Below are 24,287 nucleotides of genomic sequence, written 5' to 3'. Positions count from 1 at the left end.
AGGTGTCTGGTAGTTTTCCTGGGTAACTCAGTCAGTAGAGCGTTAGTAGTCTCATCCATAGGCCCGGGTTCGATATCCGGCGCTGGAACAATTTTTCCCTTGTAATTATTACCTGAAAGCTAGATTTGCAAGAAATTTTAAATTACATCATTCAACTTAATATTTTTAGGAACTACTGATAGGTATGTCCCGTTTTCTCTGAAATTGTTATAGTTCTCATTCTTACATATACGTCCTAGGTAGTGTATTGTAGTAAGCCTACACAACTGTCACTAATATGATGAAAATAATTGTTCAGATAATATAATTTAGTTATTATATAAACATATGATAGTTATTCCTTTTCATATTAAAAATGCTTAAGCTAAATAAACCAAAACCTGTCAATAGAGATAGGAGCAATGGGATAATATGTACGCAAAATTTTTATTCTGAATCTGTTACATTGATGAGAGAAAGGTGTACTTATGTGGTGAATATTTATTATATTTTTCTTATTAAATACTTTTAAACATTTAATTCTAGAAACTGAAAGCTTAAAAATTTCAATACATAATTTTTTTATACTCACGACCATGTGTAAAATTTCATGGAAATTCATGCAGGTGTTATGAGGTATTATTTTTAAGTTACAAAAATCAATATGCTTCTGTGTAATCTCTTTAATGAGCAATTTACCTATTAATTTTGTACTATTATTTTAGAATTAGCTTTTCTTCCGTAGCATTCATAAACTAGATATTTCTATTTTATTGGAGCAAACTATAAAAATTGTATTGCTAATAAAAATTTCTTCTGTAGGTAAACTAATTTTACACGTGATAACCACCTTACTTGCGCTGGTCTATATGCAGTACATAGATTTTTCATTGAAAATGTTATGGTCTAATTAATTCCTTTTATTTGGCTTTATAAAGTAATGGTCTACTATTGGAAAGCTTTCTATGCGGGCTTTGGCTTCAACAACATTATCCTTGGAGATTTATTTACTATCGTAAAATGGAATGAGATTGTGCCACTTGGGGTGAGACTGTGCCACCTGAGGTGAGATTGTTCCAGCAGAACTTTTCCTACAATTTGTATTTGATGCATTATTATAGTGCATAATCAAAGATTCATATTCTTGGTGACACTAGTAAGTTTATCGACGTCTGTTGACAACTTTGGAACTTCGTTGTAGTGTGGTGTAGGAAAAGTTCGTCTGGGATAATCTCATCCCATTTTACGGTAGCTCACTCTTTTATTTTTTTATCGACAGTAATCTCACTAGAGGTTTTGATTTATGTAGAGAAAGTCAAAATTCGATTGGGATATAATTGATTATTACACGATTAGAAGAAAGTGCGTATATAAAGATTGGAAGAAATAAAGTATTCTTAATACAATAAAATACTAATTGACGTACTAAAATTCTATTTCACTAAAGTTAGCTTCACTAAAATGATTGAACGGAGCCGCTTTTTTCAATTGGCTATATAATAATAATAATAATAATAATAATAATAATAATAATAAAAATAATAATAATAATAATAATAATAATGATTTATTTAACCCGGCAGAGTTAAGGCCATACGGCCTTCTCTAACACTCAACCAGGAGTAAAAACTGCGTTACAAAAACACTACAAATTTACAAAGTACACTACAATTTTACACACAAAACTGAATAAGATGATAATAATAAAATGAAAACAACAAGTAAGAAGAAATCAGACATAATATATAACATAGAGAAAGAAACAAAAAAGCATAATAAAATGTGAACAGCAGGTTAAAAATAAATGAGGCATACAAAGTATAAAAAAATAAGACAATTATTGATGATGATGATGATGATGATGATAATAATGATAATAATAATAATAATAATAATAACAATAATAATAAATAAGAATAGTGATAATAATAATAAATAAGAATAGTAATAATAATAATAATGATAATGATAAGAGCAATAATAATAATAATAATAATAATAACAGGCCTAATAGTAATAATAATACTAATAGTAGTAATAAATAGTGCAGTACAAAGCATACAATGAATACAATATTTTTAGGTACACACAGTAAGGAAAATTATGATTATATATAGCTCAACTTATCACATTAGAGATATACCATTATCGGAAAATATGAAAACAAAAATATAAAATAAGTTATATATCACTAGAACATAAAAAAAATGTGAATACGTGGTAACATGCAATACAACACTTGTCATAATAGTAAGTTAGTTTGGCAACTCGTCATAAGATAATTTTCTAACTTGGATTTGAAAGATTTCAATGTTCGGCAGCACTTGACTTCAGGCGGCAGAGAGTTCCAGTGACGAGAGGTAGCAATAGTGAAAGATGAGGAATACAGAGATGATGTGTGAAGTGGAATTTCTAGCGTGTTATCGCGTTGTGATCAAGTATTAATATTATGATAGCGAGAAAGAGTATGAAAACGAGCGAATAAATAATAGGGGGATGAAGTGTGCATAATTCGATATAGGAGAGAAAGAGAGTGCAGATTTCTCCTCTCATGTAACCTAAGCCATGATAACTTCTCGAAAGAAGGTGAGATATGATCATAGTATCGAACATTACAAATGAAGCGGACGCACGCGTTATGAACACGCTGTAGTTTCTGAGCGGAATCAATCCTGAGATCACTGAACAAAACGTCGCAATAATCGAAGTGAGGTAGAATGAGTGTCTGTACCAGCGTCTGTTTTTAGATGGATAATGATACAATCTTTTTAGTGAATGGAGAATAGAGAATGCCTTCTTACATGTATATTTAATATGCGTATCCCAACTGAGATTAGATTCGAAATGCACTCCGAGATTTTTTACGGTAGAGCTATGCGGTAAACAAATGACGATCGCAAAGCATATTTTATATGTAGTTCCGTAAAGAATTTGCAGTTTGAAATGTTGGCAAAGAAAAAAAACAAATAGGGAGGTGATAAAAACAGAAGAAAGCATATAAAGATTAGAAGAAATAAAATACTCTAATACAATGAAATAAATAGAATCTTAGTAAGTCAATGAATACCTAACTAATGTTAGCCGCCATTTCCAGTTGACTGTCTATGCGAGAAACAAATGACGATCACAAAGTATGTTTTGTAATACCATTAAAATTTGCATTTTGAAATGTTGGCAAACAAAAAAAAACAAATGCTAGGGAAGTGATAAAACATAGTATAATATTATACTAACTCTAGGATAAAAACAACAAATGCTAGGGAAGTGATAAAAATAAACAAATGTTAGGAAAGTGATAAAATTGTGGCGATAAACAGCCATGATTGGTTGAAACACATCCTTTCGCACCGTTTTATTAGTCAAAAGTAGTATGACGTAGTAAAGGTGTAATAGTCACTATAATCTTCTTTTCTCAGCTTGTTTTCCAGTTCATTTCTCGTTTGTGTGAATACTATATACCCGTAATTTGCTAATTATTGTTTGTTCCTATTGGGTGGCGTGTGCGTCCGTTAGAAAAAAAAACTCGTTAGGTGGTTTCCCTTGATTTAGTGAGATTTTCGTACCTTCTACGTGTTATTTCAGATTTGAGATTTCCAGAAACTGCAATAAACAGCTCACAATTAAAAAGAGAAAACATCTTAGGGATTTGTCCCAGATGAAATGATTTATCATAATAATTACAGTCATACAAGTATTCAATGCCTTGATGAGTTACATACACCTTCCACAATTAAAAATATATGACGTGTTTCATAAAATATGTTATTACTCTATATGATAGTCCTATTTTCGTAAAATGTTATATTCTTAATATCTGAAAATTGCTCTTTAATCTAAAGGAAGAGTATATGCCTACATAAAAAGATTTTAGAATTGTGAATTTTCTTCAAAATTTTCATTTTGCGATTTGTACCAACCTACTCTTTACAAAAATTACTACCAAAATCTTTAATTTTATATTGTAATTGTTCTTTGCCTTAAATATAACATTCATATTAGCAAGCCCTAGCTCAATGGTTAGAATATCTACATTCGAAGAAGAATAAGAATTTTTTTCTCCATATATTGCAATTTTAAAGAATTGTTTTCATTAAGTTTATTTTGTTCCTAAATTTCTGTTACACATAGGAAAGGGATTGAGCTGCCGTTTTTGATCTTGCTGAGGAAAAGGGCCATGCAAAATTTCTTGCAATTATCAAAAAAAAATTGTGACAGATATGATTTAAATATCTTCCACAATTTTTTTTTTTTAGATAATAGTCTTGAGAACATGACCAATAAACTTACAGATTTGCTGACTGGTATTGTGTTTGCAAGGAAGAACATTTTTATTGCATGCTTTGGTAAATTTGATAAGTTTCTTAAAATTTCTTTCTCAGATATAAAGCTAAGTGTCCCTTCAGACAAGGCCACTTTTAGTGCGCGTTAGTGGCGCTGCGAACGCTGCTAACGGACGTCTGTTGGGTCACATATTCCCTACCAGGCGTGTCGAAAATGCCATCGTGCTCCGAGCCACTGTGTAAGCTGCAACGTGCATAGCACCTATGGAGGGAGGCGGACACCCGAAGGGGAAATAGAACAACTGTCTGACTTATTAACGGATTTTCATTTTTCTTACGTCAAGCACTTAAATAAAATTATATACAGTACAAGGCTACAAACTGATGTTTAGTACGTGTAACGAAGAAAGAAATGAACAAGAAAACATAGGTCACATTATCACAACCTGAAATTAATTGTCTTCAGAATGTCTCTGCGACAGAGTTTCAAAATCAGGAATTATGTCACTTACTGCCAGTCGTAGTTGATCACGAAGTCATGATCTAAATTTGATTTTTACTATTTTCATTGTTGACAATAATTTTTCACAAACGTAAGTTGTAGCGAACATGGCTTCAACAAAGCAAGCGAAAGAACGAAGCTTCAAATATTTATTTTTTGCCAAAGATTTGAAAAGTTTAACATTTGTCAAGTCCTTACATCTAGCTTTCATTTAACATCACATAGTAAATCTGTGAGTTTAAATTGAAGATCTAACCGCATTATTCGTACATCTGCTGAAAAAGGATCGACGTACAGATATAATAATAATAATAATAATAATAATAATAATAATATTTAACCTTTTAATGTTTCATCAGTAACATGTAGTAACTTATAATGCCGTTTTATGTTATACAACCGTTTTCCTCGTAATACTTGTGAACAAATCATACATTTAATATTGTCATCATATTGTCAGCAAAAAAAAAAAAAAAAAAAATGCATCATCCCATCCTACTTGAAACTTTCGTTTTTATAGAGGTAGTCTACATGGTTTCGAGAGAGACATTGCGACGATACGCCACTCGCAGGTCAGAGACAAATACAAATGGAACGGAGTTTACTCCAGTGAGTGAGAGGGTGGGGGTTGTAGGTAGGAAGCAAGGGAAATGCACTGCGAGCCACAATGTTCTCGTGAGTCGCCTTTTCGCCGCGGCTGCGGCCTATTATTATTATTATTATTATTATTATTATTATTATTATTATTATTATTATTATTATTATTATCATCATCATTATCATGAGAGACTATTGGACTAGTGTGAATTGCGGCCATATTATTTATGTAGTAAAATCCCCTTTATTTTACGTTACAATAAAATAACGCATCTAAAATAATGTACTAAATAAAATATTAACAAAGAGATGAAAAATTACCTGATCTCAGGTTCGAACCTGGGTTCGATTACATCACGGCCTTTGACTTTGCCACTACCCTACAGGTACCTATTTCTAGTATATTGGTTGAATTACTCGTACGTGCTATGATTGGTTTCATGTTTGTTGTCTATTATATTTAATTTTTAATTCTTAAAAAGCAAATGCAAATATGTTTTATGCTATATCGTTCCTCATTTGCGTAAATTTAAATTAATATTTTTATTTCCTGATGTAAATAATCAAACAAGGTATGGAACAGTCCTCGATTCTGTCTTTCCAAAACTAATGGATGGACTCAAACTCTTATATTTTTACGTATAGGCTATCCTTTCTCAGTATGAGCAAATTTGCCAACGGTATATCTCCTTCTACGTCCATGTTCACTGGAAGACTGAAAAATTCTCTATAAAAATTTAGCGGCGCAACTAACGCGCCACTAGAAGTGGCCTCGTCTGAAGGGACCCTAATAGTTCATATCAAATTACTCTAAGAAAAATAAAAAGAATCATTCCTTTCACCCTCGATTTATGATGTCAAATAATAATGTAAAAATCCTAAAATGCCCTAAAGGTAACACGTGGACATATGTAAGAAAACAAATTGAGAATAGCTTGGATTTTCGTCCCATGTCTATGGCTATTTCAACTCATTCTTCTGTTTGTTACAGCTGATGATTGGAAAATAATGATTGGCTAAGCTGGAAATTCCTACAAAGGGAATTGTACGTAGATTAGCCGAAAGATGACTGTTGTTATTTAATTTTTATATTTAAAAAAATTACCATTTTCTTTTCGTATTCCTAAACCCCATATAGGGTTTCCATTTGTGTGGATCAGTTCGACATATTTTGCATCTCCTTTACATATGCCGACTTCACAACTATTTTCCTCAAAGAGAGGACCAGCGGGATCCAAACCTGTAAAGCGAAACAAATATTTCAGAGTTAATTTTCAGTAATATCGTTCTGCTACTACATATTACTACTGTTGTACTTTCCAAACTGCTACTGTTAACATTACTACTACTACTACTACTACTACTACTACTACTACTACTACTACTACTACTACTACTACTGCTGCTGCTGCTGCTGCTGACTGACCAGCAGCGAATGGAAGAACGCTTTTAAAATGACTACCAATGTATGCCCACTACGCGCTCTGCTAGGTAGGTCTCAGAATAAAAACCACTGCCAACATTGTCGGAGTGAGAAAGAAACCCTTGCTCACATTCTGGGAGTCTATCCTCATGGAGAACTACTGAGGAATAGTCGTCACCACAAGATTCGATCCCTCCTAGCATCGGCCCTAAGAGGAAAAAACTACCAAGTAGAAGAGGAGGTCCAAGGTTTGTCCAAAAATGGGTCTACAAGGCGTATTGACATCGCTATCCCGACAAGATCAACAAGCGGATTCATAATTGATTCAACTGTAAGGATGAAAACATACGAAAATCAACCTGCTGAGGTACATCAAGGAAAATGCGATATATACAACCCCACTATACCATATTATAAGGAAAAATATCATCTAACGTCGATTGAAGTTATTGGGTTACTGAGTGGGGCTAGAGGGACCATCACAAAAAGATTCACGCATTTTTGTAAGCAGTTTGGTCTAGGACAAACTCTTGTCACTGAAGTATTTCTGTCTGCAGTGAAGGGATCTATAAAAATTCTAAGAAACCATTTCTACGCTCAAATAGACTGACCTCTTTCCCATGGCGATCTGCTCACTTAAGTGGGTCCTGCAGCTAGTGCTAAATAGACGACTGTGATCTCCTGTTAACTAATAGATACTAGGAAAGTTTGATTCTTCTTCTAGAATTAATGATGATTTGTTTAATCGTTTTAAATTATTTGTAATTGTGTTATTTATTTTTCTTTTCCTTCTTCATTGTTTCCTTTTTTATTATACAGTAATTGTTTACCTACCATTTGTTAAAAAAATACAATTGTATGGTAAGCTTTGTCTTGTAGGCAGCCTCCACTTGGAGAAAGCTGAATAAATAAAAATTTATTCAAAATAACTTTTACAACTATTATTGTTGCCACTGCCACGGCTACTATCGTTATTGTTACCACTGTCACAACTATTACTATTAATCACTGCCACAGCTATTACTGTGACCATTGCTACAATCGCTACTATTACCATTGCCACAAGTATAGCTCGTGCGGAACCTGGTGAAGTTTGGAAGGAGAGAGCAATAGTATGGTGTGGAGTCGGCTACCGACCGGTGTTACAGTGACGAGATGCATGCGAGACTGAACAAGCGTTACCCCCTCCACTCCTAACCGCCCGTAGCACTGGTTTCGTCCGAGCTATACTATTCTTACTTACACAACTGCTATTGTTACCACTGTTAACCTACAGCTGTAACTATAAACATTTTCCATAGCTACTGATTTACTGATGCCAATATAACTGTCAAATATTATCATTGGCACAGCCAAATATTATCATTGATACAAGAATATAAATGTCAAATATTATCATTGACACAGCTACTGTTATTACTGTTACCAATGTCACAACTGTATATAACTTACAACTCTCGCAACTATAATTGAATACTTCTCTCGAAAAAGGGTATAATATCAAATTAATGGCTGGATAGCTAATGCGCAAAATAACCGAAAATTATAGTCAACAATTTGTTTCGATACCGTAAAAACAACATTTAAAATTCCGCACAATTCATCTGATAGCGTAATACCAAATTTATTCTAACCCATTCTGTACTGGTGAAGATGGTGCTGATGAATATATGTTCGATGTTGAGTATAGATGGCGCTGAACAGGGGCGAGGGGTTCGATGTCTCCATAACCACAGTTGAAAGGAAGTGTTGCTGTTGGAAGGAAGTGCTGGCAGTGATAGGAAATGAATTTAAAGTGAAATGCCATTTATAAGAACGGTCACAAATCGTGGCGTGGAATGCATTGTTAAGGACAATTTCAAACATAGAAAACAGCGTAAAATGAGTAGGGGAAATATTTCGTGGACATGAACGGAAAAGGAATGTACCGCAATTTTACAGACTAATGCAGAAGTTAGTGAGGTAGTATATATAAGAGACTTGCATGATCATGAAAATAAAAGCGCTAGGGCTATTGAATCACATATTCTGCGGGAAAATTGTAAAAGAAAAGCGTGTGAAGAAATTACTTACAACCCAGTAAAATAATACGAACAGAATTATTTAAGTCAGATACTTTTAATATTCAGAGAATGGGGACAGTCAAACTTCGATTAGCTTTGTACAGAGCCCGGAGGAAACAGATACCCACTCACCCTCGCAATGTAAATGAGGCATTAGAACAGTTAAACAGTTAAAATATTTTAACAAATCGAGGCGAAAGGTTCTGTTTTGTAGACATCGAAAATAAGGCAGTAATTCTTACTTGTGAACGAAATTTGCAGTTTCTGTTTAATAATACGCGTAATATATTAGTGGATGGAACATTCTACGTTTCACCAAAACAATTTCATCAAGTTTATAGTATATATACATATACTAGGCTACATTGAGGTACGTCCAAGTTGGTTTTTGTTTACTGTTATCGAAAACTGTATCAGCTTACGAATGCATGTGGAAACGTATTCGTGATTTGTGTAGTGATGATTTTAATCCTGAAACCATAATTTTGTATTTTGAAGTTGCTGCTCATAAAGGAGTCAAAAAAATGTTTCCTAACATAACCATTAAAGGCTGCCGTTTTCATTTAGCCCAGAAGTGGTATAGGAAGATACTCGACCTGGGACTTCGCTCTGATTGTACCAATCCTAATTTCGAAATAGGAAAGTTCTGAAATATATGTTTGGTTTAAAATATGTACCTCCATCCACAGTAGGTGATGCGTTTATTGAGTTGGATAGCATTGCTCCTAATCACAATCAGTTAACAAGATTCCTAGACTATGTAAGTGAAGATGCTAAATTCTCTCCTAAATTGTGGGCTAGTGTACCAACAGATGAAATCAGAACAACAAATGGGGCGGAATCGTTCCATCGTCATTTGAAACGAGAATTTTACAAATCTTATTCCTCTATCCATAAATTTACGGAAGTGTTAAAGCAACGGCAGAGTGAAACGTATCTTTCTTTCAACACAGTGCGTTATAACAGAAAACAAACAGACGTGACCAAGATAATCATCGTGTTGCAACTGAACTATGGAGGAAATATCAAAGTGACGAATTATCATTACAGGAGTACGTTAAAAAATTGCACTTCGATTCTGTAGACAATCGGCATACCGGACAATCACTGGACAGTGTGCTTTAAAGATAAGTTGTTGTACTTGTATTAATTGTATTTAAGGATCTATTAATTTAGGGGCTTGGAATATTTTGCGCATTTGCAATCAGTCGATTTGCGGGAAAGAAAGTATGGAATTTTGCGGATTAGCCCATGTTTCTAAATTAGTCTTTCAAATACCGTTACATTCTTTAATATAATTTGGTCCAGGAAGCATTCTCTTTTGGCACAAGGATGATTTATGTAACATGTTTCTAAATTAATCTTTTAAATACCATTACATTCTTTAATGTAATTTGGTCAGGTATGAGGTATGAGGTTATGTTATGTATAGTATTATATGAGGTTATGTTAGGTTAGATTGTTTGTGTAGTATTCTCAAAGGTTAGGTTAGGTTAGGGTAAATTAGGTGTATAGCATTATATGAAAGGTTAGGTTATGTTAGATTAGGTGTATAGTATTATATGAGGTTATGTTAGGTTGGTTAGGTGTGTAGTGTTATATCAGAGGTTAAGTTGGGTTACATTTACAGTAATAGGCCTACTTACGATTTATAGTTGTGGTGGATATAGGAGTGCCGCCCTTTTGTAGAACTCTCACAACAGACGGGACCTGGGGAAGTTCGCTTTGAATATGTGCTCGGCAAAGTATCACTCGAATTGCTCCTTCCTTCGGCCGAACACAGGCATCGAGTACTTCACGGACAGCCATTTCCTTTCGATGTTTTGGGTGTGAACGGGCAAGGTTTGTCCCACTAGGCGCGTTAAGTTGTCGATGTGAATCTCACCGCTGGCGGCAGTGTCAACAAACTCCACAGAATGGTTAACACGAAGATGCACGAAGCCTACATTTTGTAATACGTTATAGGCTTTCCAGCAGTCAGATACTATAGTCGTTCCAGGAAGAATCCACTGCCTGATTATATATATCAAAGTTTCAGCGTTGCGGTTCTGTACAGGAACCAGGAAGAAGTTACCGGCATTTCCGCGTTCTATTCCTCCAAAAACCCATTGGCCCTCAACGCGTCTGCCCCTGTTGTATTTTCGGCGTCCAAATTTACGTTCATCAATTTCGACTACACTTCCGGGGCTCCTATCTGTCGCCTATTGTTGTAAACCCAATCCAAGCACACCTTCCGACAGAAGCTAGACCAGTCTGTAGCCGTTTTCTTCGAAATTCTGGTTTCCTCGGTCAATACTCTGTACCTAGGATTAGGTAGCAGGCACCATAGAGTGCAGAACTTCAGAATTTGTTGAACAGATTACTTGCTTCCACCCACAAAAGAACCTTGTCTAGCACTGCGTTCAAAATTACATCTCGGGACGTTTCCGTGGCGTTTTTTGCACCTGTAATAACATCTGTTGTTCCCGGCTATTATCCAATGTTTTATGTCGCCACATGTTGGACACGCTACTGATTGCCGGAAAATACCATGTGAAATCAGATAATTCTTCCATTCTACTGTATTTCGCAGTATAGCTGCGAAATCCATTAAATTCATATCTCATCCCTGGCACGCCATTACAGTTTCCAATCACAAACTGCGCGCGTCTCTTGTCACACTGAAACAATTGAATCTCTCTACCTCATATATGTCACAATAATGAAATATGGCTGTCTTCTTTATTCACGGACGAGGATTTTGGTATATAAATAAGGTACATGTGTTGGGCGGGTTGGATGGGGTTACAGCTCTTCCAGTGATCAAATCTAATTTCTACTATTCCATAGTATAATTCAAAGGCATTTTCAGTTATTTACTTTTATTCATGCAAATTTGTTGCAAGTGTAAAATCGCCGGTAATTTTATTTACCACAGATGGCAACCCTAATCATACATCGCAAAATCTCATTATGTCCAAAAATTGACATTGAGTTTTTGCTTTGGAACCACAGATTTTTTTTTTTTGTGAATTGTTTACTTAGTAGAATTGTGTAAATTTTATTTATTAAACGTGATATATTTATTAATTTGTGCTTTGTGAAGTTATTCCATTTCTCTGTTTAATATGATGAGTAAAAAAAATGCAAAGAAAATCAGTTATTATAATATTATCACAGTCTACTTTATACAGTCACGAAGCTTGAGTTTTGAGGGTGCTAGAAACAATAGACTGTGACGGTACTATTTTGCATTGCCTGTAATGAGGCGATATTAGCGATCCTAGTGGTGAGCAACTATCTAATGTTTGCATATTTTCTACGTATTGAGCTTCGCGACTGTATATACTAGACTGTGATATTATTATCTTGTACATAGCAAGATCGATTATTCAATTGGTAGGATATTTTATGAGGTTGTCATGACTGAGATATCTATTGTAAATTGCTTTTATTTGTCAGAAGGCCTTGACTGACGGGTATATAAGGGGTGGAGGTCGGGGTTTCCTGCTAGGGAGAGACTCCGCGCGTTACTGGTTCACGCACTCCTTGGAGTGACGGTACCGGTCCCGGAGTAACTGCCTAAAGGCAGGGCCCTCGGGCTAATTTGCTTTCTGCCCTCCATTCTTGAACTATTGTCCGGCCCTTCTGAGGGCTAAGCTAAATTTCGTCCGGCCCTTCTCAGGGCCTACGAAAGAAAGCGAATCACACCGACGGTCCCCGGCGGGCTCCATAGCGCTTGCTACGGTAGCTAACCGGGCTAGGCTCCGGCGACCGGTCGGGCAGAACTGCTGGGCTTCCACCCTTAGTGGGACAGGGGCCTAGCAGGTACTTGCACTGCGGACGGCGTGCCGCTTAGGGACATTCCCCCTCGATCTTCGAGATCGAATAATGACCCGAGTTGGGGAAAAGAAGGTCATGAGCCCATCTGAAGTCGGTGGCGTTCGGCGGTTGCTTAAGTGCACTGATCAAGCAGGACCCACTGCGTCGTACTTGATAGTTCAGCCTAAACCCGCGGCCCATACTCCTCCACCTCCCCCGAAACGCCGAGGCCTGCGCTCGACGGGACCAGTACGGACACCGCCGATTCCAGTGCCAGTCGCAGAGATTCTAAATCTGCGGCCCTCCCAGACGCTCCCAGTCCCCTCAGGACTAGTTAGAAAGCCGGCTGACCAGTGCAAGCTGGCAGCTTCCAAAGTCGCAGACGCGGCTATTGCAGTAGTACCTGGTCCGAGTGGTCTTCATAGACCCAGTGATAAGGGCAAGTCACTAGTGGAGCCGCAGCCAGGCCCGTCGGGCTCTAATGCCCCACAGGCCAAGAAGGCCAATAAGAAGAAAAAGAAGGGCACAGCTTGCCCCGAAGAATGCGGCTCTCCCACCGCAATTGCCCTGAGTGAGGGAGAGAGAATTATCCTCTCTAACTTAGAGAAATTAACGGCCCCTCAGGCCAATAATTCTGCACAACGCGACGAGATACAGGATGCGGAACTTCCCCCCGTTCCTGAAGTTCAACAGGAAATGGAAACTGCTCCTGAAGTAGATGTTCCTCCGCGACCCCCTTCTCCCGCTCGTACTCACGTTTCGGAGAGTGAGGACGAAGATCGCGAAGGCGCTGCTGAGACGGCCTTTACTAGGAGACGGGGGGACATTCCCCCAGTCATTATTACCCCGGCCTTTACAGGTTCATTAGGCCGATTGAACCTTGAGTTCAAAGCGGAGTACGAACCGCTAGGAATGTGCTCATACCGGACGCGTGGCGGGACGGCTGTGAAAACCATCTGCGACAGGGACTACGCAAATCTCTGCAGGTTCCTGACAGATCGGCGAGTAGCGTTTAACCTGCTTCGCCCCAAAAATGAGAAGCCTCTTCGTTTTCTACTGAGAGGAGTCGACATTCATACCACAGAGGAGGACATCCAGGGCGACCTGGATTTCCAAGGCATCACCGTCCGGCGAGTGACGAGGATGCACTCCTCTAGGACGAAGACCAAACTTCCTATGGTCATTGTGGATATAGACAACACCCCCAAAGGCCGGGATAGAATTAGAGCCCTACGGCAGTGTTGCCTGATGCGGATTACGGTTGAGGACTATGTCCCCAGCAAGCGTCCGCCTCAGTGCAGCAACTGCCAATGGTATTACCACACTCAGGCTAGTTGCAGAGCACAGCCAATGTGTCGGGCTTGCGCACGCCCCCATAGAACTAGAGACTGTCGCAAGCCCAACAATGTCCCTGCTACTTGCACACTCTGTGGCGGCGCTCACACCGCCAACTACGGAGGTTGTCCTGTAGCTCTCCAAGTTAGGGATGCCACAGAAGGATCGAGCAGGGCGGCCCGGCGGAGGAGGGCAGAGCTCGAGGAACAGCGGACGCTCCAATACGAGTGGCTCCGACAGCAGCGGGTAGAGCGAGCTGCCAGGCAACAACAGCTGTTCCTGGAACAGCAGCAGCAAACTCGAGCCCCTGTGAGGGAGCCCCGTGCGGTGTCACGCATGGAACTCGGGCGGGTCCGTCAACAGCAGCAGCAGCAGACGGTAATCCCTCCCCTGCTAGATATGCCCGTCGCGCCTATGTGGTCAACCGTGGCAGCGACAATCCCCAATCCTGCTGCCAATAGTGGAGAACCATTATCCCAGCGCCCTAAGCGCAACAAGGGCAGCAGAAAAGTCACTAAGACTACCACGGCAGAGCCCACCTCAGCCCCTGTCCCACCAGCCCAGCAGGAAGCTGTTGCAAGTACCTCGAAAGGCATGACCGATCCAGGTGCTACCCTCGAGCAAGTTCAGAACTTTGCTGAGGCGGTGCAACTAGCTAACCCTAACCTGCCGCTCGCCCCAATCCTAGAAGGATTAACTAGGGTGATAGTTCTCCTGATGGAGAATCCTATGTCCGCCCTCCCGGAGCTATTTAAACTCCTAACCTCCCTCGTTTCCCCTAATGGCCAGACGAAATGACGGAGCTGCTAGGATGTGTAAATGGAACGCCAGGGGCCTTGGACATGTTCGAAACGAGTTTAGGGCATTTCTGGACGTAAATAATATAGACATAGCATTTGTAACGGAAACGTTCCTGACACCCCAAGTAAATTTCAGATGCGCGGGGTTTAAAATTTATAGATTGGATAGACCAGTTAGAAGAGGCGGAGGTGTAGCGGTGTTCGTTCGATCTACGATCGCGCACTGTGAGTATCTCCTTCCCCAGCTAGCGACGTTAGAGGCAGTAGCTATTAGAGCCTACATAGGTAGAATCCCCTTTCTACTTATGGCTGCCTACAGTCCCCCGGGCACACTCATTGAACGGGATTTAGATATAGTGACAAGTCTCACAGATAGGTTCATAGTCTCCGGCGACTTCAATGCGAAGCACGCTAGCTGGAACTGTAGACGCCCCAATCGGCAGGGCGATAGACTTTTTCAACATTCCACAGGAAACGGGTACGTTGTGATGGCCCCTAGGGACCCCACACACGTACCAGATGCTGCTAATCAAGTTCCCGATATCCTAGATATTGCTCTGGTAAAAGGTCTCACAACCAGGGCGAGAGTAACAACTCTGGATGATCTTCCATCCGACCACCTACCGGTGATCATGGAGATCATGCACCCAGTCGAACTCTCCCCATCCGCTGAGAAATTCAATTACAAGGCGGCAGACTGGGTGTTCTTTCAAGACCAGGTAGCCGCTACGCTTCCATCACTCCCGCCCGAAGTTACTCCGGCAGGGATAGATAGGTCAGTTAGCGACCTGACGGAGTGCATTAAAAAGGCAATGGATGCAGCAATACCGAAACGGTCTCTACAACCAGGACGGATGCAGCTGCCAGCCTATATTAGAGACCTAAAGATCGCCCGCAATAGAGCCAGGACATTGTGGAAGCGTACTAGGTTAGATGAACATAGAGTAGACATGAACCGCTTGCGCAGGCGGATCAGTGAGGCGGTCCACGAAACAGTCGTGGATGCTAGGAAATCCAAGGTTGAGACGATGGACAGCAGAAACATGTCAGATGTCTGGCGTGTATCTCGAACTCTGTCCAATCCGTCTCAATCTATACACCCATTAATAGTCGGTCCAGATGCCACGGCCTTTACTCCTGAGGAGAAAACTACCGCACTGGCAGACGTTCTAGAGACCACTTTTCAACCCGTGGAACAAAATTTAAACTTACCCCATATCAGAGCTGTTGAGGAATCGGTTCGAGACCTCCTTAGCAGGGAGCCGGAAAATGGGATACGACCTACGAACACCCACGAGGTCGCCCATTTCATTCGTCGCCTCGGCCCTCATAAGGCCGCAGGAGCCGACGGTATCCAAGGAATTACATTGCAGCATCTCCCAAGGTCAGCTATGAAGCGCATAGCAGAAATAATTAATAACATCTTGGCTTCCGGTCACTATCCCATTCCCTGGAAGGAGGCTCACGTAGTTCTCTTTCCAAAGCCCGGAAAGGATAAGACGAATCCAAGCAACTATAGGCCTATTAGTCTCCTCAGTTGTCTCAGCAAACTGGCGGAGAGGGTCATACATAGACGCCTCACTGAAGTAGTGTTGCCTCAAATCAGGAACGAGCAGTTCGGCTTCCACCCTGGTCGTTCCACTACACTCCAGGCACTCCGCATGACGGAGGACATTACCTGGGGCATGAGCACGAAGCGTGTCGTAGCTGCAGCTTACCTGGACATCGAGCGAGCATTCGACAAGGTTTGGCATGAAGGGCTCCTGGTTAAGCTACTGGGCATGGGAGTCCCAGATGGAATGGTACGCCTCATTTCAGATTACCTCCGAGGCCGTACATTCAAGACCCGAGTAGGCACTAGTTTCTCCACCCCTCGTGAAATTCACGCAGGAGTCCCGCAGGGATCGATTATCGGTCCCATACTTTTCAATATATTCATTAATGACCTCCCGTTTCGCTATATCCACGGCAGAAGTAGCCATCTGTATATCTATGCAGATGACACTGCCCTCTTGGCGATGGGCAAAACCTACAGGTTAGCGTCGCGTAGATTGCAGTCGATCTTAGATCACCTCCAGCCGTGGTTCCACGACTGGAGAATCAAGGTCAATGTAGATAAATGTCAGGCCATACTCTTTTCACTAAGAGCGAGGCTCGAAGACATACCACCTCCACCCACACTTTTCGGACAAGCAATGCCGTGGATGAACCAAATTAAATACTTAGGGATCATTATGGACTCTCATCTTACGTTCCGAGATCATATCCATTCCCTTCTTCGTAAGGCCAATGGATTGATAGTTAGACACTATCCCATTCTGGCGGCCTTCACTCCTGACAACCTGGGGGTAGGACTTACCATGTATAAGGCCCTCATTCGGTCTGTAATAACCTATGCCGCACCCGCATGGGGGTTTGCGGCAGTGACCCACCTCCGGAAACTCCAAGTTATCCAGAACCAGGTGATTCGTATCATAACACATCTCCCGCGAGTCGCTTCGAGAGAGAAGTTCCACGATGAGCTAAACTTGCCAACCGTAGACGAGTTCATTGCTCGATTGGCTAGAAACCTGTATGAGGCCGCTCGTGCCAGCCCCAACCCGCTCATATCTGGCCTTGGCCGGTATGATCCTAGGTTACGGCGAAGACACCAGACAGGTCCACTAGCTATTCTCTTAAGACAGGAAAACAGGGAGGCAGGTGTCACTCCCAGATTTAGGTAGTAGATTATTAATTCATGACTTAATCTAATAAGCAACCGCTGTGAAATGGCCTGCTCTAACTCGGGCTATAAATCCATTCTATCCCTCTTACAGGTCTACGGAGTGAAGAGTCAATTGACTAGTCTCCGGATCTGACAGAAACCATCAAAAAGCCAATTGGCTAATACCGTTATGATGGTTAAATAACTTGAGCTAACATATCGTCCCCAATAAATCTGTTTTGCTGATCGATGGAGTTGTAATAGAGCCAATTGGCTAGTCTACATCCATCGAATCAAGTCATTTTACCTAAGAGCCAACTGGCTAGTCTCTAAAATTGAGACATCTCATCCTGCCTAAGGTTTTTCCGTGGTTTTCCTAAGGCGTTAAGACAAATGTCGGGATGAGCCCTAAAAGAAATGGGCCACGGACCTGCATTCACTTCCCCAGACATTGCTGACGGCTCAAGATTAATGATTGTTCACATCGAACTCGGGTCCTGGCAGGGTTCAATCGTCCCCTTGTACAGATCACTGGAGTCATCAAGGAGCCAATTGGCTGGTCTCCTGATCTGAGGAAAATAATCAAAGCGCCAATTGGCTATTGTAAGATTAATCCCTACGCGTTCGAATCTTCAAACAGCCAAACTGGCTATCACCGTTTCGTGCCTAGACTTCTCCTCCATCGCGTCTCTCCTCCGGATCAGGTCGCTGTACTTCTGCCCCTCCTCCCCCCCCGTATGTTGTAGCTAATCAGTTACGTCCATTTTCGGCTTACCCACTAGAAATTTCTAGCGCTCCTTCACTGGGGCGGCGAAACCCGAAGTGAGACAAGTGGCCAAGAGGCTTGGAGCTCACATATTCAGTTTTTCACAGCCCCAACTCCCCCCTTGCAAAAAGGACGTGTTTTCACGTACCTTTAAAGTTTCTCCTCCCACTTCCCCCACTCACTCATTCATTCAGTCAGGTTTGGGATGCCCCACAAGCAACAAGTTATACTGAATATGTTTAGTGTAAAATTGGCCTATGTCTCTATAGCGGACGGGACATAAGTAACATTCACCGCAGTACCTATTTGCATAAAAGCAAGCCACCGAAATTAATGAAATATGTGACTTAGGTGGAAGAGTAATTTTGAAACATTCATTTATAACAATAAATGAATGCATCCAATACTTGAATAAACTTGTATTACTTAGGAATGAAGTATATACATTTTATTTTCACGTGTTATTTTGAACTAAGTTAAAAAATACCTTAGTTGACTAATTTCGGCTTGGGAGCCATCTTCAGAACTGCATGGTCTTTGCGTCTTCCGGTGTCTTCGCTCCCGGTGGGAGTGCATTTATGTTGTGTTGTGTAGTGTGGAGTCAAATAGTGTGTTCTGAAATTGAGTTGTGTGTTGAGGATTTGTTGTGGCTGTGTTTTTGTGTATGTGTATATTTCGTATTGTTCTAGCGTGTTTAGTTTCTGGTTTTCCGGTTCGATATGTAGAATTTCCATGTCTGTGTTTATGTTGCTGTAGGTGTGGTTGGCGTTTGTGATGTGTTCTGCGTATGTGAAAGTGTTGTGTGGTTTGGTTATGGCTGTGACGTGTTCTTTGTAATGTGTTTGAAATGATCTGCCTGTCTGTCCGATATAGAATTGTTGCAGCTATTGCATGTGAATTTGTATACATCTGTAAGGTTTTAATTGTTTGTTTGTGTGTTGAGATGCTTTTGTAGAGTGTTTTGTGTTCTGTATTTTTAAACTTAGTTTCAGTTAACACACACACACACACACACACACACACACACACACACACACACACTCTGTGCATATATATATATATATATATATATATATATATATACATATATATATATATATATATATATATATATATATATATATATATACACACACACAGAGTGAACCATAAGGTCGACCTGGTTGGCGAGTTGGTATAGCGCTGGCCTTCTATGCCCAAGGCTGCGGGTTCGATCCCGGTCCAGGTCGATGGCATTTAAGTGTGCTTAAATGCGACAGGCTCATGTCAGTAGATTTACTGGCACGTAAAAGAACTCCTGCGGGACAAAATTCCGGCACATCCGGCGACGCTGATATAACCTCTGCAGTTGCGAGCGTCGTTAAATAAAACATAACATTTAACATTTGAACCATAAGTAATGCCATTAATTTTGGTGGATGATTCCTTTAGTAAAGGGCAACAAAAAAGTCAAATACACATTTTCCTTAGGTAGTATACGTAAGTCTCTCTTGCTCTGAACAGCCCCTTCACCTGGCTTGTTACGAACAGAGAAGTTGAAGGTCATTGCCAAGTACGTTGCTTTTATACTTATAAAAATGCAGATGATATTGAGTTTAATTTTTGTAGTATACTGTGTTAGAATTAACACTGCTCACTGTACGTTAAATAAAAATTTGAGAAATTGAAAATAAACTCTACAATCTAATTTTAATTAAATATCCAGAGAACACAGACAATAACATACGCTTATTTCAGAAATAATTTAAAGGATTAAGAAATATTTCTACACTCCCATTTCGATTGAATATTCTAGGTTACAGAACTAAGACAATAATAATGCTTAATTCACGTTATGAAAACAAAATTCTAAAACATTTAAAACTCTACAGACAAAAATAGAAATGGGTCATTCCATGAAAATAGTAACCTGAGTTACCATACAAAATTAATTTATATTATTAATTTTACGCTGTAATTACATAAATTTAAAACTTGTAAAATTGGAAAAGAGTCCTTGAAATGTTATAAAAAATATTTTGTAATTATCAGAACTTAATTACTTGTAGGAAAACTGATAAATTGAGATAAAACTCACATGTAACCTGAGTTACCATGGAATGGTCCAAATACGATATGCTATTTTACGTTAAACGAACAAAATTACAAATATTTTTAAACTCTTTAGATTTAATTTAAATTAAATAGTCGGTGAACACAGACAATACGAAAAACTTAGTCTTACGTTACACAAATCAACTTAATTATAGTTCCCTCCCACTTCAATTTTAAAGAGGTAACCGGTGAACCTTACATACAAGAAATCAAATTTCCTGAGACGTATTTAAAATCAATCGCGTGTGTTATGTTTACATTTCTCGTTTCCTCAACCGTCATCTCGAACACGCCAACTGTTCAGGGTACTTGGCCTACGACAACGTATATCTGCCTCTCTGCAGGAAATAATAACCTTTACATCGTTGTCACACTGCACTGCGTTTTAAAATTCTTTTGCAGAACGAAAACTTAAATTTGTTCGGATCAAATTTCTGCATATTTAAGACAAAACTAAAATTATTTAAATTAGATTGACTGATAATATTGGGAAATAATTCAATAGCTTTCACAAAATACGCTATGAAATGATATATATAAAATATTTTTTTCTCGAAAAGGAAGCAAAATCGAGCAATTTTGTATTAAACGTTTTTGTTTGAAATATCACAAAGAATAACCCCTTGAAATTAATGACATTACTTACGATTCACTCTGTATGTAATACTTTATTCCTAAGTTACAGTATATAGTGTTAAAAGTTGTGTAGTCAAGATGTATATGTAAAACTTGTATTCTTGATTAATCAAAAGGTTGTGTTAGTAAATATAAGCCTAACGAAATATGGCCCTGTAATTATTTTCTTTTCTCCTGAATCGTGTATTGTAGATTCGTTGGTTATACCCTTATTCGAAGGGGATTTTCAATTGTTACCTTCGCTACAGCTATTACTAGAGCCCAGTGTTTGGCCACATTTTACACAAATTAGATAAGAAGTGACTATATGCTCAAGGATGTGAAAAGAGGAGAAGTGTTCGTCTTGACACTTCCTATCTCTTGTGTATCATATATGCAGATAAAGTCGTTGACACATTAAATTGTATACATCGGTAAACAATTTTTCCGGTAATATTTAACATACCAAGAAATTCTAGGTACAAAGAAGTTTTCTTTCGGTGTATTTTTCTATAAATATCTTAATGATGGTTTTCAACTTTTTCAAACAAAACAATAGCTAAGAATATCGGTTTGCGGTACGAAGTCGTAAGAGAACAGTGACCGAGTAGCGGCAACAAAATGTGAAGAGAAAGAAGGTCTATTTTGAGTCTTCTTGAGAAATACTTGTATATTTTTACTGTTTTTGGATGTTTGAGTGTTTCTCCATGAAACATAGTTTAATTTGAAATTCATTACAACTAAGCGCCACGGCATAAAGAACCAATCAGAAGTTGTAGAATAATAAAGAATAACTATTCTTCTAAAACGCTTTACTGATTGGTTGTTTACGTTGTAATAATGTAAGCATTGTGTAAGACAAATAAATTAAATTATGGTTTATTTAACGACGTAGCGTCGCCGATGTGGCGGAATTTTGTCTCTCAGAAGTTCTTTTACATGTCAGTAAATCTACTGACATGAGCTTGTCGCATTTAAACACACTTAAATGCCATCGACTTTGGTCGGGATCGAATCTGCAACCTCGAGCATAGAAGGCCAGCGCTATACCAACTAACCTACCGAGGCCGACGCATTGTGTAAGATTCATATACAAACATTACTTATGTATGTTTCATAAATGATTAATAATTTTTCCCTAAATATGTGCTGACGCCTCTAAAATGAAAGATGTGCAATATCGTGCAAATGACTGGTACTGTAAAATATAGAGAAACATTTTCGTGGAATAGTAGTTGCAACACAGGAAACTGATTGAGAAGTTACAGTTATGACAGCAAGTCGCGAGGATAAGATACGGAAGTGGTCAGATGAAATTAAATATCGTATAAACATGATTGTCGCATGCATAAGCTTGCGTAAGACAATATCTAAGGAAGGAAATATTTACAGAGTTCTTGAAAAGAACAATTTCAATGGTGGAGGCTCTGGTGGTGGTTCTCATTTTATGTTGCCATTTCATTCTGATATACAGGGTGATTCAGGATCTTTGCAACAGACTCTGGGGATCGATAAATATCGCAATGAGGATCAATTTACGTAAAACAATCCATGTTCTCCGATGCCTCGTTTAGAAGCTAAGCGGCATCGAAAAAAAGACAGGTCTTAGTGACATTAAAAATTAAGATATGAATTATTTTTCAAGTATGTTTGCTGACAAGTTACAGGTGTTCAAAGTATCTACCCTGAACCTCATTACACCGTTGTAGCAGTGGTTATCGGCTTGTGTCGAATTTGATCAAAAGCAGCTGACACTGGCATAGTCGGTTCCTCTCTGGTGTCAATTCGAGTGGTGTATTACTTCACATGTCCCAAAAGAAAAAAAATATATATTAAGGCGTGAAGTCGGGTGATCACGCTGGCCATGCAACAGGTCCGGCTCTCCCTATCCATTGCTTCCCGTAGATGTTGTCCAGATGTGCTCGTACAACCAGGTTGAAGTGCGTTGGAACGTTGTGTTGAATCACATGTCTCTTCACATCGTGAAGGGTACAGTGGAAGCGTGTTCCGAAGAGCGCTCCATTCAAACGGGGCAGCAAAATGACAGGACACTTGTAACCTGTCCGCAAGGGTAGTTGAAGAAATAAATGAATAATTCATTTCATAATTTTATTAACTGCAAATGTCACTAAAACCTGTTTTTTTTTTTCGATGTAGCTAGCTACTACACGAAGCATCGGATAAAAAGAGTTTTTTTACGAAAAATTATCCTCATTACGAGGTCTATCGATCCCCAGAGTTTTTATGCAGAGGCCCTGAATCACCCTGTGTATAGGGTTCAACAATGTTATTCGTACAGTATAATATTCAGTTAGCTCAATTAAATTATTTTTTTTATTTTACATGTTTCCTTTAATTCAGAAAAACTGAATTATACTGCACGAATAACAACAACATGTAAGCCTACATGAAAAAAAAATAGTATTTGTCTGGTCACTGCATTAAGAACTAAATTAATGTTTTTTATGTTTGACTGTGTAGGCCTAGTTCAGGTATGCCAAGCCGGAGCAGCTCTAGCCTTCAAACGAGGTGCTACAGTGACGTAGAATATCTTTGATGTGTGTGCCTGCATGGTATTCTGAGATTCTACGTCACTGTTGCGCCTCGTTTAAAGACTACTGTTGTCACGCCAGGAGAAGGCGGCTGAAGTACTTAGATGGGGCGGAGGGGAAACAGTTGCGCATGCGCACCGCGCTGTTCACTGCAATATTCCTATTTCACAAACATCTACTTTACGTGTCTATGAATCTTTGCGACTTTCTGAAAATAATAGTGGGGTTTTTAATGTAGTGTTTTATTAGTTTCAACAAGACAATTGTTTTCAGCATACCACAAATCTTGTATTGCTTTAGTTATCCTTTGCTTTTCGTGTTAATAGTGTCGATAATAACATAGTTAATAGAATTTATGTTATTGTATACTGTTATTTAGGTTTATAGCAGTTTTTTGTTTATTGTAAATATGTCGACAAAGAGGAAACAAGGATTGACAATATATAGCGAAGAAAGGAATATTATTAGAAGTGCAAAATAATTCTGTGATGAAGAAAAAGAACAATAGTGCCTTTGCATTCCTCTTACGAAACCTAAAGCAAAGGTAGAAAAGTACTCTAATCTACCCACAAGAACAATACAGCGTATAAGGAATGAAATAAAAGACTGCACAGAAGAAAGTGCGTTGTCGACACCTGAGGGAGAAAAAAATGGAAACGTCCAGACTACCGAAACGCAAATGTAGATGACTTCGACGGGAGATTGACAAAAAAGATATAATTGAAAATTTTTATTTGAAAAAGAAAGAGGGCCACCGGCGTAGCTCAGGAGGTAGC

General features: G+C 39.2%; 1 protein-coding gene across 1 annotated transcript in view; it reads right to left on the bottom strand.

Moving 5' to 3' along the window:
• LOC138709099 (phospholipase A1-like) overlaps positions 1–24,287 on the bottom strand; it is a 66,017-nt gene that overhangs the window by 11,138 nt on the left and 30,592 nt on the right. The window contains exon 6 of the mRNA XM_069839635.1: positions 6,464–6,598. Within this exon, the coding sequence (XP_069695736.1) occupies positions 6,464–6,598 (135 nt within the window). The remainder of the gene's footprint in view (positions 1–6,463; positions 6,599–24,287) is intronic.

This window comes from Periplaneta americana, chromosome 1, assembly GCF_040183065.1.
Source record: "Periplaneta americana isolate PAMFEO1 chromosome 1, P.americana_PAMFEO1_priV1, whole genome shotgun sequence".
Lineage (NCBI taxonomy): Eukaryota > Metazoa > Arthropoda > Insecta > Blattodea > Blattidae > Periplaneta > Periplaneta americana.
Note: the sequence above shows the minus strand (reverse complement) of the source record. Positions and strands in the feature narration are given on the sequence as shown.